We start from the raw sequence: 19,323 nt of genomic DNA on the forward strand, positions 1-19,323 counted from the left end.
AGAAGAGGAGGAGGAAGCTAGACACACAGGAGACGCAGAGAGGACGCAGGAGTGCAAAATGCAAGAGCGGTAGTGCCATGTGATAGAACGTAGATTAATATCCATGGGTTAATTTAACTTATAAGAGCTAGTTAGGAACAAGCCTAAACTAAAGGCCGGTCTTTCATAATTAATAAGAAGTCTCTGTATCATTATCTGGGAGCAGGCTGGCAGGACAGAAAAGGACTCGCTACCCTAAAGTCCTAAATATCAGTTGCAGAGACAAGCCTTTTCGCAAAGTTCACATCTGGCCAGAGGTGTATCGCCCCCAGTGTGACTACTGTCAGAAAAAGTTCATTCATCTCTTCTGTTAAAGGGGTCAGAAAACTCAGTGCCAGCGACAGACCCAGTGAGTATGGGAATTCACTTCGCCTCACTCGCTGGTTACTAAGCGTCAGCAAACCTGTGCTAAAAATAGCTTCGTATGAACATAGAAAAGTCTCTTATTGCCTATCAAAATATGTTCAATTTCTGAGAATCCCAAATAGACCGTGATCCTGATTAGATTATTCATTTGGTGTGCTGACTGGTGAATGTGCCTTTTGGTCGGTGTGGCATAGACCTTGACATTGCTCCCACTGATTAGTAGATTTTGCAATTTTGTCTCTCCTTTTTACTTCCTTGTTTTTTATTTTGTTTTTTGAGACTGGATCTCATTTAACCTTAGCTGGTATCAAAATTATGTAGCTGAAGATGACTTTGAACTCCTGATCCTTCTCTCTGCACCTCCCAAATTCTGGGATTACAGGCTTGTACTGCCATGCCAGCTAACTTCTTGGAGTTTGGTTTTGTTGTTTTGTTTTTTGGGTTTTTGTTGTTTGTTTGTTTTAGGTTTTTTTTTTTTTTTTGGTTGGTTGGTTGGTTTTTCGAGACAGGGTTTCTCCATGGTTTTGGAGCCTGTCCTGGAACTAGCTCTTGTAGACCAGGCTGGTCTCGAACTCACAGAGATCCGCCTGCCTCTGCCTCCCAAGTGCTGGGATTAAAGGCGTGCGCCACCACCGCCTGGCTTGTTTGTTTGTTTTTTTGAGACAGGGTTTCTCTGTGTAGCCCTGGCGGTCCTGGAACTCATTCTGTAGACCAGGCTGTCCTCAAACTCACAGAGATTTGCCTGCCAAGTGCTGGGATTAAAGGTGTGCACCACCGCTGCTCAGCTGGTTGTTTGTTTTGTTTTTAAGAAAGTGTCACTTACCTTGTAGAAGGCCTCCATGTTGTAATTTAACATGCATCTCTCTCTGGCATTTCCTACAACTGGGAGCTAAGATTTTAGAGATTTAGCCAGCACATGCTTTTATTTTTTTTGTTGTTGTTTTTTTTTGTTTTGTTTTGTTTTTTGTTTTTTTTGTTTTTTTCGAGACAGGGTTTCTCTGTGGTTTTGGAGCCTGTCCTGGAACTAGCTCTTGTAGACCAGGCTGGTCTCGAACTCACAGAGATCCCAGCACATGCTTTTAATTCCAGCACTCTGAAAGCAGAGGCTTGGTCCAGGCCAGCCAAGGCTATGAAGTGAAACCCTGTCTCCAAAAGGGAGTGGCACTGAAGCGATGGCCAGTCATTAAGAGCATCCGTTGTTCTTGCAGAAAACCTGAGTTTGCTTCCCAGCATTATGGCTCACAACCATCCATAACTCCAGTTACAGTAACCCAACACCCCCTTCTGGCTCTGCAGGCACCAGCATGTACTTGGTGCTCATCAATTTATGTAGACAAAATATTTTTTTAGTTTTTTGTTTGTTTGTGTGTTTAAAATAGTTTTTTGGGGGGTTTTCATTTCAGGATAGGGTTTCTCTGTGTAGCTTTGGAGCCTGTCCTGGAACTCACTCTGTAGACCCCCTGCCTCTACCCTCCTAGTGCTGGGATTAAAGGTGTGTGCCACCACTGCTCAATCATCTGCCATCTTCATAATACTTTGACATGGGCACAATCCTGAAACCCACCAAAGGGCTATTTAATTAAATAGTAAATTTTAATCATCAACCATAAGTGACTCCATCATCCCCATCCCTAGAAGCCCAAGGATATTGGGAAGGATGGATGTCCAACCTTTTTTTCATGCCTTGATCTTTCTGGTGACCAGCCCCATCTATCTATCTACCTGGGGACCTCCGACATCCCATTAGCAAATATAGAACACTGTCGATCACTCTGATGGTTCAAAGAATTTTAGGAACTGGAGACAGGCCCAAAGATGTTTTTTCTGTTACTCATCTGGTACCTTCATTCAGTCAGGAATATTCATGGGTTTTGTTTGAGACAGGGTCTCACTATATAGCCTTGGCTATCCTGGAACTCAAGATGAGCCTCCCAAAAGGTTTACGGGCATGCACTTATGAGGTAGCTTAAAGTGCCATGGGATGCATTGATTTAAAATCGGCAATTGTAAGCATGGTTTGGTGGGACCTGCCACTAACTGCAGTGGTCAGAAGGTTGAGACATGAGGATCACAAGTTCCAGACAGGACAGAACAGTGTGGCAAGGCCCTGTCTGGGGACAAAAGAAGTGTGGGTGGGATGAGGCTAAGAAAGTAAGTCAATAAATACATGGAGAGGTTCAGGTTGAAGAGCAGCTGACTGTTTCAGCCACGAGATGGCAGAAGAGTGCTACCAAACAGGTTTTGGCAGACTTCCACCACAGCGGCAATTTATTTGCTTGTTTGCTTGCTCTTTTGTTTTGTTTTGTTTTTGTGTTTTTTGAGACAGGATCTCACTATGTAGCTCTGGCTTATTTTTTTGACTTTTAACTTTAGGTGCACGGATGTTTTTCCTGCATGCCTATTGTGATGAGTTAAGCGATGCCGTGGGAAAAAAAAGTCTCACGTTTAGGACGTTTTGCATGGTCAAAGGAAGGAGACACAGTCCTGTGTAGTCCAGGGTTGCCTCCAACATGAAATCCTGTCTCCGCCTGAACCCAGGGCTTTGCACAAGCTAGGCTTTGCACGATCTAGCTAAGCTCAAACTCAAGCCCCTAATTGGTGGATTCTAGATAAACATTCCCTTGCCACTCAGCACTTTTATTTTCCCATTCTGTGTATGCATGCGTGTGTGTGTGTGTGTAGGTGCATATTTCTGTGTGTGTGTGGGCATGTGTGTGTGGGTGCATATTTGTGTGTGTGTGTGTAGGTGCATATTTCTGTGTGTGTGTGTGTATAGCTGCATACTTATATGTGGGGGTATGTGTGTGTATAGGTGCATATTTGTGTGTGTGTGTAGGTGCATATTTGTGTGTGTGTGTATAGCTGCATACTTATATGTGGGGGTATGTGTGTGTATAGGTGCATATTTGTGTGGGTATGTGTATGTGTGTATGGTGCATATTTATGGGGGAGGGGTATGTGCGTGTGATATGCATATGGTATTGTGTATGTGTGATTGCACACAGATGAAACTGAACTAAATGCAAAAATATTTGACTCCGGCTTCAGTTTTTTTCAGTGTGCTAGGGTGTAGATTGGGCAGAGCGCTGGCCCAGAAAGAGCTAGGTGCTAGAATTGGTTCTGCACAAGAAACAGATTTCCCACTAGCAAGAGTTCCTTCTGTTTGATTTTTCTCAAAATCACATTACTAGTTCCTTCTTTCTTCTCTCCTCCTGTGCTTTCCTTTTCCACATCTCAGGTAGCTCACGTCAGCCTGGAACTTTCTGTAGCCAAGGCTCTGGTGTATATGATGGGAGGGCCCACGTTTGCCACAGGAGGACAACCTTGTAGACTTCGGCGGCGAGCAGCTACCCACAGAGCTGGCTGCCGAGCCCTTCTTTTTTCTTTTTTTTTTTTTTATTTTATTTTATTTTTTTTTTTTTTTGAGACAGGGTTTCTCTGTGGTTTTGGAGCCTGTCCTGGAACTAGCTCTTGTAGACCAGGCTGGTCTCGAACTCACAAAGATCCGCCTGTCTCTGCCTCCCGAGTGCTGGGATTAAAGGCGTGCGCCACCACCGCCCGGCCCGCCCTTCTTTTTTCTTAACTGTGCGAGCTGAATTATGCTCTGAGCTCACTTCATTGCCGCAATAAACCTCTGACTATAGAGACAAAAGGGTCAGAAATCTAAAGCAAAATGACCTATTCTCTGGTAGTTAGACCTGGTGACCTATGGTCTTGTTCTACAGTTAAGCCTAACTCCCAATGGCCCCTGGCGCCTCACCCAAACAGTGGGTTGCCCTCTTGACCTCACTCCAGGCTGAATCCCATACGAAAGGCCTAAGGAGCCTAACTTCAGCTACAGAGGAACCTCACTTTTCTCTCAAGGGATCTCTCCCTCCCTCCCCTCTGTCCCTCAATTTGCTCTTGTGTTTCTATCGAGTCTCTATTCTTTTTTTTTTTTTTAGATTTATTTATTATGTATACAACATTCTGCCTCGATGTATGCCCGCACGCCAGATCTCAGTACAGATGGTTGTGAGCCACCATGTGGTTGCTGGGAATTGAACTCAGAACCTCTGGAAGAGCAGCCAGTGCTCTTAACCTCTGAGCCATCTCTCCAGCCTCCCCCCCCCCGAGTCTTTTTTTTTTTTTTTTTTAGGTTGTTTTTGTTTTGTGGGGGCAGGGTTTCTCTGTGTAACAGCTCTGGTTGTCCTGGAACTCTCTATGTAGACCAGATTGGCCTCGAACTCACAGAGATCCGCCTGCCTCTGCTCCCCCACTACCACCACCCCAACCCCAAGTGCTGGTATTAATGTGTGCCACCACCACCACCCAGCTATTCTTTATCATTTATTTTTATGTGCATTGGTGTTTTACCTACATGTATGTCTCTGTATGGGTGTCAGATCCCCTGGAACTGCAGCTGCAGACAGCTGTGGGCTGCAGTGTGGGTGCTGGGAATGGAAACTGGGTCCTCTGGAAGAGCAGCCAGTGCTCCTAACCACTGAACCATCTCCAGTCCCACCCCAATGTGTGTGACAGAGTCTCTATGCAGCCCTGGAACTCACGGTGTAGACCACTCTGCTTTAAAATGGCAGAAATCCACTTTCCTCTGTGTCCTGAGCGCTGGAATTAAAGGACTGAGCTTCTTTTTTTTCTTTTTTTTTTAATTTCTTAAATCAGTTCTGGCCGTGTAAATAATTTTATCTTAGTGCCTTCCTATTTCCTCAGGACACTGAGGAAGATTCTAACTTGGCTCTCAGGAAACAAATATAGAAACTAAGGCTCTGAGGTACGAGGTGCAATCACTCACTGCGTAGACAGAACGAGGAGTTAATTTACCTCGGCCCTCACTGGCTCCCAGATACCAGCAGGGTAGCCCTAGATGGAGGCCGGGGAATGGTGCCTCCCCTGAGACACCGTCTCTGCCAAAAAATATTCTGTTGCAATCAACCCAAACACGGAAACAGATGATGACTGGTAGGTTGGAACCTTTCCTCTGAGCTTATTGGACAAATCTGATTTGGCCACGCCCCCAACTGTCAAGCCCGGCGCAGCAGGCGTGTCTTGGGATTCCCTCAGGGGTAAAGTGCTGCATGTCCTTGGGCTGAGAGAGGAGGTGACTCGAGCTGCAGAGGACGCAAAATGAGGGCCTTGCGGGTGAGGCCCCCACGGGCTGTGTCGGGGTGGAGGGGAACCCCACAACCTAAATGCCTACCTTAAACATGTCAGGATCTGGAGTCTTGGAACACGTGCACCCCTCGGAGTCTGGGACTCCCTCCCTGACCTCCTGAGTTTCCAAGACAGTACCTCTAACCTGGTCCAGAATCCTGGGTTTAAACCTCCCTTTACCCGAGTTCCCTCTTAACATTCCTCGGAGCCCTAATACCAGCTCCGGGTGTGGGTGTCTTGGGCAGCCTGGAAACTCTCAGGGAACTTCCAAGCCAGCCTTGACATCCCTGGGACCCGCTTGGCAGCCTGCTTACCTCCACACCGTACTCTCTCAGCATGGATTCCCTACCCTTACCCCCACCCCACCCCCTTTTTTTTTGGACACTGGGCATCATATAGCCCAGGCTGGCTTCTAACTTGATATGCAGCTGAATAAGTCTTTGAACTCCTAATCCTTTCTCCTCCCCCTCCCAAGTGTGATAACATGTGTAAAACCTTAAAGTCATTTTTAAGATGCTTACTGAGTAGCCCAGGCTGGCCCCAAACTCCTGATCTTCCTGCTTGAATGCTGGGATTACAGGCCTCCCCTGATTCCTTCTCCACTGGTGACTGGTCTCTTGCCTCTAAGACAGACATTCACCAGACATAGTCCCTACACCCCTTCTCGCAGGACCACGTGAAGGCAGCTCTCCAGGTGCCACCAACCCACCCATCTCCTATCCCTCCAGGTCTCCCAGGCTTTGATTCGTCCTTTTAGCTCATCTGCTCGGAGCCACTTAGAAAATCGTGTGGCAGAGAAGCAGAAACTCTTCCAGGTAGGACAATGTCCCTGGACCGATGGTGGGGTGGGGGTGCCATGCACACGGAGGTCTATGCAGGACCCAGCACCCTGTTGTCACCCTCACCCTCACACAGGCCAACAACGACCTCCCAGTACACCTGAAGGGCGGGGCAATGGACAACATCCTATACAGACTGACTATGACCCTGACGCTGGGGGGTGAGTGCAGGGCCCACCCGGTTGCCTGGGTTGTGGACTAGCCAGTCAGTCAGTGCTTCAGGAGGGGGGAGTCCTGAGCTGACAAGGTCTGAGGATGGGAACAAGGGGTCACCTATTGCCCTGAGGGATCAGAGCTAGTGATAGGTCTGCCCACCCCACCCCAAAATAAGCTCCTGGCCTGGTTCATATCAAAACGGGTGGGGGCGGGCGTTCCCTGTGAGGAATCCAGTTTGGGAGGAAGTTCAGAGCTGAACTGAGCTGTGATCCATGAGGGGCTGGGGGAACCTAGGGGCTTTTACAGGTCCTGTGAGAGGATCTCATTTGATATCCATCCTTTCCCTAGGCACTGCCTACTGCTTATACTGCCTGGGCTGGGCCTCCTTCCCCCACAAGAAGTGACACCAAGAATGCTGGCGGACTTGCACAAACATCAATAAACATGCTAACCTCTTGAGAACCCCACTCTGCTCTGGCCTGTGTTTGTCTGTGTTCCAACCCACCTTCCCATCATCCAGGGATGTCTACCCAGTGGAAAACAACTCACCCCAACCCTTGGCCCCTCATGCTGGACCAGTGCGGTACTTAGAACAACCTGCTTTAGATGCCTACTGGGGGACCAAGGACCTGTAGTGGTGATGCTGAGCGGAACAGGGGTATTATTGTCCAGCATAGCATCCCTCCCTTTGTAGAGGCCCAAAGGGTAGGGAAGGTGCTGGTCTAGTTCCAGGGCAGCCAGGGCCATACAATATGGAGACCCTGGTTCAGAAGGGAAGAGAGATGGCATGGTCTATGAGCCAAGGGAGGATAAAGACTGGCACCAAGACTGAAGCCCGATGGTGATGTGGCTGAGTGGAAGAGTATAGAATCTGCCCGGTGTGTGTGTGTGTGTGTGTGTGTGTGTGGTAGAGTACTTGCCTAGCATTTGCAAAGCCCTGGGTGCCATCCTTTGCACCAATCAGGCAATCAATTAAAAGACAGAAGTTCAGAGAGCTACAAACATGGCCCCAAGGGACAAAGAACAGAAGGTCTCCAGGATCTGTTAACAGCTTGGAAGCTTTGGGAGATGCAAGGGCATCATTGGGAATTCCAAGTCCCATCCTGAGCCTGCATGGGATCCAGGCGAAGCCTCAGCAAAGCCAGGCTGTCTCGACTTAGAACACACAGTACGAGGAAAAAAAAAAAAAAAAAGATGCGGAGTAGGAAATACGTGGTCCAGCCCCAAAGACAGGCACCCCAACCACTCTTGGAGCTGGAAAGACGATACTTTGCTGCTATTGAAGAGGATCTGGGTTCAGTTCCCAGCACCCCCGGTGGCCCACAACCCTTTGTACCTCTGTTCCAGGGGATGGCAGATACATGGTGCACGTATGGGCATGCTCATTAAACACATACACTATATAGTAACTAAGCAAATACTCAAGCCCCCATAAGATCGTTCCTCCTCCCTGGACTCCGAGCCACCTCTCAACACTCAGGAGGCAGAGCACATGGGAAGCAGCAGGTGGAGAGAGTTTATTTCCTCCTGGGCCTGACAGCTGTGGAAACAGTGCAGGCGTTGGCACTAGGGTGTGGGGCCTGCCATGGCCTGGAGTTTATTTGGCTGCCTGGGAGGTGACTGAACGAGTGTGTAATAGGGTGTGTGGGGACAGGAGTGATCCTCCCAGAACTGAGACAGGGCCCTTGGGACATGGAAGCAACCGGAGTGCTAGGCTCGGCCCACAGACAGGATGGAGGTGACGAGGGGAACGGAGGGTGTGGGATGGGTGTGCTGGGGCGGGGTGACCCTTCAGCAGAGAGAGCAAACTAGCTTGTCTTCGAGCCAGGGGTAACTCAGGGTATGGCAAGCTGGGACATGTTGGGCTCTGGCTACTGACTGGGAAGCTGGGTACCAAACAGGGAGAAGAAAGCCCTGTGGGTAGCGGGACATGACCGTAAAAATGTGGCTGCAGACAGGATCAGGATCCAATGTGGCTCCAGAGTGAGCTGTGAGGGGCAGGTCTGTGGTCCCAGTTCAGGAATACATAGTCAGCTGCAGCCACTGGAAAGGGAAGGCACAGATGAGCAGAGCGCCCCGAGAACCAGACACCTCACCCAGGGCCTGCTGGGCAATAGGACGGGAGGGGCTGGAATAGGAGCTGAGCACCCACCCACAAGAGAGGCAGCCTTACCTCCTGGATGTTCACTTGGATCTGCCCAGTGCCATTTTTGTCAAGAGATTTGAAAGCACCTAGAGGTGAAAGGAAGAGAGAACTGTATGCTTTGGATGATATTATACTCACACATGGCCAATTAGTCTCTGATGTGGGAGGTGATGTATGCTGGGAATATGCTTTATGGCCATTGGTTAATAAAGAAGCTGCTTTTGGCCAATGGCTTAACTGAGTAAAGCCAGGCTGAAAGAGATATAGAGAGAGAGCAGGCGGAGTCAGGGAGGCGCCATGTAGCCCCAGACACCGGGGATGGAATTTTACCCGGTTAAGCCACAGCCATGTGGCGATAGACAGATTAATGGAGATGGGTTAGTTTAGGATGTAAGAGTTAGCCAGAAATACACTTAAGCTATTGGCCAAACAGTATTGCAATTGTTACAAATTTCTATGTGATGATTTCGGGAGTTAAGCGGCCGGGAACGAGCGAGCGGCTTCCGCCAACAATTCTCTTTTTGTTAACTGTTGTTTTTGTTTTGTTTTCAGACAAGGTCTCACTGAATACCCTTGACTGACCTCAAAGTCGTGGAGATCCGCCTGCTTCTGCCTCTAGAGTGCTGAGACTAAGCGTGTGCCACCTGACTGGCTACAGGATAATGTTGTTGTTATGATGATTAGTTAGCCCTCCATTCATCCCTTTTTTTTTCCTGTGCCAAGCAAGGACTGTGCAGAGAGCTTCAAAGGCACGTGTGGTGGTGACACCGTAATCCCAGCACTCGGCTGGCTGTGCAAAAGGAAGGTCTTGAGTTCATATTACTCTTAGCTACATATGGGGGTTCAAGGTCAGCCAGGCTAAGTGAGACTGTATTTATTTTTATATATTTATATATTTAATAATATACAAATATATTTATATTTAATAATATTAAATCAATAAAATAAAATATCTAATTATGTGACATGTGGCATTTTTAAATGAGGCAAAGAATTAGGGTATTATAACACAATACAGAAGAGTATTTGCCTATGATGCCCGAGGCACGGGTTCAGTCCTTGACCCTCAACAAACAGACAAGTGAAGTGGCATGCTGGAGCTCACCCAGGAAGACAGGGCAGAAACGGACTAGAACCCAGGCCCATCCTCCCAGTACCTCTGCCACATGCTCTCCAGGTGCAACCCAAACAGGCTCCTTAAAGGAGGCAACTTGGCAATCTGTTTCTTGGCCCTAGAATCTGGTCCCCACTCCTGCCCTGGAACTTAACTCCATGCTTCCTGTCCACAGACAACCAAGCCAGAGTTGCCCACACTAACCAAGGCTGAGTCACTACCTTCAGGTGGCCACATAGTGTAGTGGATGCCACTGGTGCTCCTGCTACCATAGGCCAGGGGACCAGAGAACATTTCTCCTGAAATTCTTATCTTCCTGCCTCTACTGCCTGAGCACGGGGATGACAGGTGTGGGCCATCATTGTCAGGTTAACAGAAGCATGGTGTTAACATTAACGGATGCATCTATGCATGGTATCCATGCATATAACTATGCTATATCCTAACCCTTTAACTAAGTAACTAATTAATTTTGGTTTGAGACGGGTCTCACAAAACCAGGATGGCCTCAAATTTGCCAAGTAGTCAAGGATGACCTTGAACACCTGACCATCCTCTTGTCTCAGCTTCCCAAGTGTTGGGATCACAGTGTACCATAACACCTAACTCCATACTACACCCAACCGCACACTACACCCAAATACACACTGCAACCAACGCCACACTATGCCCAACCCCACACTACACCCAACTTCACACTATACACAACTCCACACTATACACAACTCCACCACTACACCCAACCCCACACTACACCCAACTTCACACTATACACAACTCCACCACTACACCCAACCGCACACTATACCCAACCTCACACTACACCCAACTACACACTACAACGAATTCCACACTGCACCCAACTCCACACTACACACAACCCACTACAAAGGAGCTTTGTAACCCAAAGCTGACCCAGCCCCTCCCTTGCCTAGAATCTGCCTTGGCTCTACAATGCCCACAACAGTCTGAGCATCCCTAGTTTGGCATTTACAGCACTAAAAAGTGCCCATGCCCATCATCCCTGTTTCTTTGCATTGCTCAGTTTGGTCCGCAAACAAGCACAAAGTTGAATCCTGGCTTCCGACGTCCTGGCTGAGTGGCTGAGCGCAAGCCAGGAAACTGAACCTTAGGATCCTCCACCATAACAAGGGAACAGCAGCCCCACTCCTAAGAGTCTTAGGACTCTTACATCAAATCCATATAAAAGCTCTCACTGCAGGCGTGAAGACCAGAAGTTCAGGGTCACCCTCAGCTACAAATTAAGTCTGAAATCAACTTGAGTTATATGAAAACCTGTCTCAAAAACAAAAACAAAAAACAAAACAAGCAAGACAGGGATGGAACAATGGCTCAGAGGTTAAGAGCACTGGCTGCTCTTTCAGAGGGCCTGGTTCAATTCCCAGCACCCATATGGCAGCTCAAAACTGTAACTCCAGTTCCAGGGGATCTGACATCATGCACAGACAGACATACTATACAGGCAAAACACTCATATAAGTAAAATAAAATTTAAAAAACTAACAAAAAACAGGTCAGAAAGAAAGAAAGCCAATCTTGGTATGGTAGCATATGCAGAGGCAGTAGCTCTCTGTAGTCTTGAGGCCAGCCTGGTCTACATAGCAAGTTGCAGGACAGCCAGGGCTATATAGCCAGACCCTGTCTCAAGAGTGAATGAGAGAGAGAGAGAGAGAGAGAGAGAGAGAGAGAGAGAGAGAGAGAGAGAGAGAGAGTTGTCCTCTGACCTCTACATGTAAACACAAACTTAATTAGTAAACAACCTTAAAACAGCGAGAGTCCCATCACACTGCCCCTTAGCTTGCAACACCCTTCCTTGCTCCCTCTAGCTTCCTCTTCCTCACGCCTTGTGTCTTAGTTCACATTTGCCTTCCTCCAGGCAGCCCTCCCTGACTCCCTGGGTTGAGTCAGATGCTCGCTTCCCCTCACAGCCCAGGTGACTGTCACTAGCCTATCCCATCCCCGGTGACCCCGGCATCATTCATGTTAAAGTCAGGCTTAGAGGAGACCATGGCCAGTGAAGGTTAGCAAATCCCCAGCCTCAGAGAGATCCAGAGCGAGCGTCACTCACGGAACATGGCGTCCAGCCTGACCAGGCAGCTGATGAAGTTGTCAAAGTCCATGCTGCCACTCTCATCCGAGTAGCGCCGGATGATCATACTGTAGAGGTGCTCATTCAGGTGGAATCCTGAAAGGGCTCAGTCTCAGGGCAGGGGCACAGGTCCTTCTCCATCCCCAGGACAGTGGTGAGGCCTTGCTCACCCCACCTCTAGCCCATCAGAGCCCTGCCAGCCCACCTGCAGCCTCAAAGGCCCCCTGGAGTTCACTGGGGCTGATGGTCCCCGATCGGTCAACATCAAAGCGTTTGTAAATAGCCTGCAGGAGAGAGAAGACACAGTCCAACCGAGCATCGTGGAGCATGGGTCATGGGTGTCCCCATGGCTCGGGGATCTGGATGCTGGGAGTTCCAGAGGCTTCCACACACCTGCCACTTTTTAATGTTGTTCCAAAGGTACTTGAATTCCTCAAAGCCCAGCTTGCCTGTAGTATCACTCTAGCAGGAGCTTGTTAAGAACAGCATGACAAGCCGGGCGGTGGTGGCACACGCCTTTAATCCCAGCACTTGGGAGGCAGAGGCAGGCGGATCTCTGTGAGTTCGAGACCAGCCTGGTCTACAAGAGCTAGTTCCAGGACAGGCTCCAAAACCACAGAGAAACCCTGTCTCGAAAAACCAAAAAAAAAAAAAAAAAAAGAACAGCATGACAAAATACAATGGGGTGTGTGTATGAGTGTGTGTGGTGATGCCATAAGGAAACCTATTGTTTTGAAGGCTACCTTTTAAAAAATTAACAGAGGGCCGGGCGGTGGTGGCGCACGCCTTTAATCCCAGCACTCGGGAGGCAGAGACAAGCGGATCTTTGTGAGTTCGAGGCCAGCCTGGTCTATAAGAGCTGGTTCCAGGACAGGCTCCATAGCTACAGAGAAACCCTGTCTCGGAAAAAAAAAAAAATTAACAGAAATGAAATAAGCTTAGAGGGCTGGAGAGAGGCTCAGCAGTTAGGAGCACTCACAGTTCTTGCAGAGGACTTGGGTTTGGTTCCCAGAACCTAAATCCTGCAGCTCACAACCACCTGTAATTCCAGCTTTAGGGGACACAATGCCCTCAGGCCTCTGAGGACACTTGCATGCACACCCACACCCACAGACATACGCATAAATAAAACTAAAATAAGTCAAGTCAGGCATGGTAGCACATGTCTATAGTTCTAGCACTTGAGAGGCAAAAGGAAGATCAGGAGTTCAAGACCAACTTTGGCGGCATACTGACTTCAAGGCCAGCCTAGACTACTGGAGACCCATCTCAAGAATCTAAAACCACAGTACCATAAAATAAAATAAGCTGGGTGTGGTAAGGCTGCTGTAGTCCTCAGTAGTGCAGTGCTCAGCCACCCAGGTCAAGGTCAGTCTGGGCTATTTAGCAAGACACCATATATAGATAAATAAATCAACAAGCTGGGATATAAATAGAATCTCCATCTACTACTGATGAGGCCTGGATTAATCCTAAATCTCCCTCTCCCTCTGTCTCTCTGTCTCTGTCTCTGTCTCTCTCTCTCTCTCTCTCACACACACACACAATGTGATAATTAAACCCAGATACTGCATTAAATGTACTGGGTACATGACAATAATCCTGGGAATCTAGGCTAACAGACAACTCCCATTCAACACTATAGTCATGTTATACAGGGCATGGTTTGAGTTACTTGTTTGTTTGTTTAACAAAAGGTTTTGGCTGGGTACAGTTTTGGCTGGGTATGGTGCCATACACCTTTAATTTCAACACTCAGAAGGCAAAGGCAAGCAGATCCATCTAAGTCCGAGGCCAACCTGATCTATATAGTAAATTCCAGGCCAGCCAGGTTTACACAGTGAAACCCTATAATAAAATCAATAAGTAAATAAATATTAAAATTTGCTTTTTTAACACAGGGTCTTATGATGAAGTTCCAGCACTCAGGAAGCAGAGCAGAAGCACCGAGAGTTTCACAGTAGCATGGGGTATATAGGAAGACCCTATTTCAAAACCAAGACTGGGCTGGGAATGGTGGGGCAGCCCTTCAACCCCAGCACACAGGAGGCAGAGCAGGCAGATCTCAGAGCTTTGAAAGCCATCTGGTCTACATGGTAAGTTCCAGCCAGAGCCTTGGGGGAGGGTAAGAAAATGAGCAGTGGGTAAAGTATGTAGGTGTGCATGCACTCGTGACTGGCTAGTGACTGGCCATGTGCAAATGTTCATGTGTACTCCATATCACACACATGGAGCTATGTATGCTCTTGGGTATGTAGAGAAATATGTGTGCATATGTACCATGCATATAGTTGTAGCCCTTGGTATATGTTTAAATACGGTTGTTAGAATTTAGATACTTGGGGCTGGAGAGATGGCTCAGTGATTAAGAGCACTGGTTGCTCCGCCAGGAAGGGCCAACATGTTCCCAGCAGCACCATGGCAGCTTACAACTGTCTAACTCCAGTTCTGAGAGGTCTGGTATCCTCTTCTGTCCTCTCCACATAACACACATACTACATTCAGGCAAAACACTCATACATGTAAAAATAAATACATCTTTACAGACCGTTAGCTGGAACTGGGCAGAAATGGCTCGCAACTTTAATCCCAGCATTTGGGAGGCAGAGGCAGGTGGATATCTCTGAGTTTGAGGCCAGTCTGGTCTACAAAGTGAGTTCCAAGATGGCCAGGGCTACACAGAGAAACCCTGTCTTGCAAAATCTTGCAAAGAAAAGAAGGGGAGGGGGTTAGCAGGGGGCGGGGGTGTTAGCCAGGAGGTGGTGGTGCCTGCCTTTTAATCCCAGCACTCAGGGACTTTAGAACAGCTAGGGTTGCACAAAGAAACCCTCTCTCCAATAAATAAGTAAATAATAAACAAATATAAAAACTGTTTAAAAAGCAAATACCTAAATAAAAGCTTAAATTTTCAAGCCTGAAGGCCGGGCGGTGGTGGCGCACGCCTTTAATCCCAGCACTCGGGAGGCAGAGACAAGCGGATCTCTGTGAGTTCGAGGCCAGCCTGGTCTACAAGAGCTAGTTCCAGGACAGGCTCCAAAACCACAGAGAAACCCTGTCTCGAAAAACCAAAAAAAAAAAAAAAAAAAAAATTCAAGCCTGAGACTCCCAAGTCCAAATCCTATCCTGCCATCTTCTCTTCAAACGAGGCTTCTGCTATTCAAGTCCCAACCAGCCCCAAACCTGATTAGCTTCCAAGATCAGATATTAAGTGAATTCTGGGCAGTTTGGCCAGAGGCAAAACCACTGTGTCTCTCTGAGCCTGTTTCCTTTCCTGTTACGTGTCCCCTGTCTAGCCAGGTGTCTGTAATGGTTGGCTCCACTGTGGCAGCTGATACTATTTATTGTCATGTAGGTAGGCCTGTGTCCTCACTATGAAAATATAGCCCTGGCTGTCCTCAACACACTGGCAGGAAATCCCCTCTGCCGGTGGTGGTGGCAGCAGCAGCAGTGAGGCACGCCTTTAATCCTAGCACTCCAGAGGCAGAGGCAAGAGGATCTCTGTGACTGAGTTAGAGGCCAGCCTGGTCTACAAAACAAAAAAAAGAGGGGGAGGAAGGAAGGAAGGAAGGAAGGAAGGAAGGAAGGAAGGAAGGAAGGAAGGAAGGAAGGAAGGAAAAAGAAACCCTTGCTTCAGCCAGGACGCCCTCTAGACTGGTCCCAAAAGGATACATCCATCACAGCCACCATGCTTCGACAAGTGTCAATGCCAAAACCATCAGTTTTCAGATCCGGGTCTGAGGGGTGACAGGGTGAAGGTGAAAGGTCAGAGATCACAGTCATCCCAGTCCATCTAACCTCTAAAGCTTCCCCATGCCCTGACCCTGGTCACTCACGTCGGGTCACCACCTTGTTGAGGATATTCATGAGTTCCGTGGCGCTGACCTCCATATCCTGAGAGCAGAAGGTAAAGACAGTTCAGGGAGATGGAAAGGGCTGCATCTCATAAAAGACCACGAAGACTTCTGGGCTGTCAGGTCAAGGAGGGCCAGCAGCCCAGGATACTTACATCTCCAGCCAGCTGCACAAAGAGTCTCCGAAACTGCCGGACCTCCTCACTCTCATTGGCCTCAGTATTAGAGAAATGGCTACGTGGGGGCTACAGAGAGAGGAGGTCTCAGAACAGATATGGAGAAGCACGTCTCTCTCCTCACACCCAAATGTCCCGGGGAAAACTCAGAGAGGGCTGGGCAGTTTGAGGGTCAGGGAACCTGAACTGACTGAGACCCAGGGCTTCAGAAAGGACATTCTGAATGGCAGGGGAACTTCCTAAGAAAGGAAGGGAGCCTTCTCTATAGGAATGGCGGTGATGACGATACAGACAAGCCTGGGGAGGGGGGTGTCTCTAGTGCTTAAGGTGGCTTACCGGGGGCTCGGGGTTGTACTGCGCAGCGGCCTCGCTGAGGAGAAACAAGAGGGAGTTAGCGCATGGGGGCGGAGCCTCCAACGGGCCACAGAACGGTTAGTTCAACCCCTCAAAGTTCAGCGCCCCTTTTCCTCAAGTGGTCCCTCCCCCTCTGTATGTCCCGCTCCTCACCTGTCCCAATTTTCAGAAGAGGGCTGCCCCTCCTTTTCCTCCATCAGGCCAACCCCTCCCACGGGCCCACTCCCACGGAAGAATCCTTACCTAGTCGAGGAACACCCACCAATCGTAGATGTTAGAATCACCCTGGCCCCAATCAATATCACTGAAATCCCACCACTCAGCAGGACCCGCTCCCGTGAAGAACTCACTTCATAGGGGGTCTGCGCCAGCTGCCCTCGGCCCAGTCTTCTTCAGGTCTCTGTCTAGAACCTTACTCCATTGCGCCTCTTCCCACTTATCTAACTTCCGAACATCCCACCCCAGTTCCATCAGTTTCACTCCTCCGGGGGATCGCTGCAGGGTGACCAAGGATAAGTAGGTGCAAACCACAAGCTCTAACCCCATCAAGGATTTTTTACCCACTAAACCAGCCAGTTCCTGATCCTCGCTGGACGTTTCTTCTTAGTAGGCTCTGGTCTTTCCTGGGCCCACCCTCCCAACAACAGCAGGCCACACCCATGTCAAGTCTTGTGCCATGCTGTGCCCTCAGATTCACTGGCTCCGCCCCCCAGTGATGGATCCAGTCCTATGGAGTCTTCCCCAAACCCACTGACAGTTCCCTCGGAAACTGCATCCAACTCGTTGACCCACAGGAGCAGATTTACACCCACATCAAGCCCATCCCTAAGAAGCGACACCATCCTCATTAGGGTTCCCCTAGGGCCGGTTTTCTGATCTAGGCCAGCCCAGTCCTAGACTCCACGTGAGTCCCTCAGTTCTTTTTTTTTTTTTTTTTTTTTTTTGGTTTTTTGAGACAGGGTTTCTCTGTGGCTTTGGAGCCTGTCCTGGAACTAGCTCTGTAGACCAGGCTGGTCTCGAACTCACAGAGATCCGCCTGCCTCTGCCTCCCGAGTGCTGGGATTAAAGGCGTGCGCCACCATCGCCCGGCCTGTCCCTCAGTTCTTGGGCCACCCCGCCCCTCCAGGTGGTCTTACCTGATGGCGCTAATGACTCCGCCCAGGATGCGCATGGCAGTTCCACCGCCTCCACCACCTCCTCCCATGCCCATGCCGCCACCGCCACCGCCGCCGCCGCCCGCAGCTCCGCTGATGAGGCCTCCGAGAACATTCCCCAGGCCGCCGCCCAGACCCCCGCCTCCCCCGCCGCCACCGCCGCCCTTCAAGAACGAATTAACCAGGAACATGACTGCAACAGAGTCCTGTAGAGAAAAAGGGGTGAGTCAGGTAGTCGCCTCGCCGGGGAGCTTCCCGAAAGGAAAAAGCAAGAAAAGAAAGCATTATTTCCGGCAGCTAGACTGGGGAGGCCTCAGGAAAGGGGCGGAGCCTCAGACTAGGGGTCTGGACTGGTGACAGCGGGTGGTCCTAGGATGGGTGCGATGGGACCGGTCAGGTCAGACCCCTAGGGTCTAGAAGATACCCGGGCCGAGGCTCGACGGCATGCCGGACATCATGAGGAGTAGGGGTACAATCCCCTAGGGCGTGGTGGCACACAATCGTGAATACAGACTTTGGAAACTAAGGCTGGAGGGTCAGTTTGAGACCAGCCTCAGCCACAGAGCCAGCCTGGACTACGCGGACCCCTGTCTCGGCAGCTGAAAGCAGGACTACGGGTCTGGTGGAGATGCTCCACATAGGGACCCTCATTTGTGTAAGGTGTACCGGACGTGACTCAGATCGAGGTCCCCCAGAATCGAGCTTAGGGTGGGGATGACGGGCGGGTAGGGGGTGCAGCCTGGGCCCTCAGGACTGAGTTCAGGAAGTCCCTAAAGATTAGGGCAGTTAGGTATTCCCGACAGAGGGATTACAATGGCACTACTGGATCTGTGGGCTCCGGCCTAAAATTATGGCTGTGTGCCCCGAGGATCCTGGATAACGGAGTTCCTCCCACTGCAATGGGGATCAGACTCTCGGATCGTGGTTCTAGACGCCCCAAATAATTTATGGGGTGCCCCTCAGATCTTTGGGCTTATATTTTTGATCGTGAGACCCGGGATGGCCAGGAGTGCTCCGGAGGGGGTGACCAGAGTGTGACAGGCCCGGTTGTTCAGACCCCAAGTGCCACAATTTAGGATTTCACCACGTCTGAAGACGGCCGAACCCGGGTCTGCGGGGTGCAGGGGTGCTGGGCCGGCGCGCCCGCTCTCACTTACTGTTCCGGCGGTCCCGGGTCGCTCCCTCCTGCTCTGGGGCCTCCGGCTGTGTCCGGCTCGGGAGGGCGGGGCCGGTGACTCAGGCGGCTCCTCCGGGCTGGGGCCCGCGCAACACCCTGGAGCCGTCCGCTGGGCCCTAGAGCCGCCAGTGTAGCTGCACCCGCGCCTGCGCGGGAGGGCCCCGCCCCACTTAGTGGGTTCCGGGTGTGTGCCTCTGCCTAGCTAATCCGCCCCTGTACACACGCTGCCAAAAATTCAACGCCCTCCAGATTTAACAGCTCTGAGTACTAACAAACCATTCTAACACCGAGGGACTGGAACGTCCAGGGAACTAGAATTTTGATCCATGTCGCCCACAGGTCACCCACCGTTGCAGTATATAGCCTGCTCCAAAAGGGACTGCAGTTTTTACTGTCATTCATTCATTCTTTCATTCATTCTGCACTTTGAGACAGGTTTGTTATACATCCCAAGCTGAACTAGAACTCACCCTAACGCCCTAGTTGACCTCGAATTCGAAGCAATCCTCCTGCCTCTGCTTCCCAAATGCCAGGATTACAGGTATTCACTACCATAAACAACCTGGGGGGATCTTTAGTTGACCATCAGTTTGTGTTCTCCAACTTAGGTTCCTTTGTGGCTTCTAGGCAGTCTAGCTGTCTGAGCCTTGACCACTCCTGGGGGACTATGTAAACCTCAGTTGGAGTCTG

The 19,323-nt window shown here is 49.7% G+C and overlaps 2 protein-coding genes across 2 annotated transcripts; one reads left to right on the forward strand and one right to left on the reverse strand.

The window, feature by feature from the left end:
• The first annotated feature begins 5,443 nt into the window (after positions 1-5,443).
• On the forward strand, positions 5,444-7,036 carry LOC130866272 (cytochrome c oxidase subunit 7A1, mitochondrial). The gene is made up of 4 exons (XM_057757566.1): positions 5,444-5,544; positions 6,285-6,371; positions 6,472-6,556; positions 6,900-7,036. Exons 1-4 carry the CDS (start codon positions 5,530-5,532, stop codon positions 6,953-6,955), a joined length of 243 nt encoding a protein of 80 aa, XP_057613549.1. The 5' UTR covers positions 5,444-5,529; the 3' UTR covers positions 6,956-7,036.
• Positions 7,037-8,044: 1,008 nt separating this feature from the next.
• On the reverse strand, positions 8,045-18,762 carry Capns1 (calpain small subunit 1). Its single transcript, XM_057757258.1, has 11 exons — positions 18,614-18,762; positions 17,439-17,662; positions 16,285-16,318; positions 15,928-16,017; positions 15,755-15,812; positions 15,591-15,655; positions 12,315-12,383; positions 12,127-12,205; positions 11,901-12,017; positions 8,725-8,783; positions 8,045-8,594 (listed from the first exon to the last, which is right to left on the reverse strand). The coding sequence occupies exons 2-11, from the start codon at positions 17,645-17,647 to the stop codon at positions 8,568-8,570; spliced, it is 807 nt and encodes a 268-aa protein (XP_057613241.1). The 5' UTR covers positions 17,648-17,662; positions 18,614-18,762; the 3' UTR covers positions 8,045-8,567.
• Between the last annotated feature and the right edge of the window lie 561 nt (positions 18,763-19,323).

Source organism: Chionomys nivalis, chromosome 2 (genome assembly GCF_950005125.1).
Source record: "Chionomys nivalis chromosome 2, mChiNiv1.1, whole genome shotgun sequence".
NCBI classification, from domain to species: Eukaryota; Metazoa; Chordata; class Mammalia; order Rodentia; family Cricetidae; genus Chionomys; species Chionomys nivalis.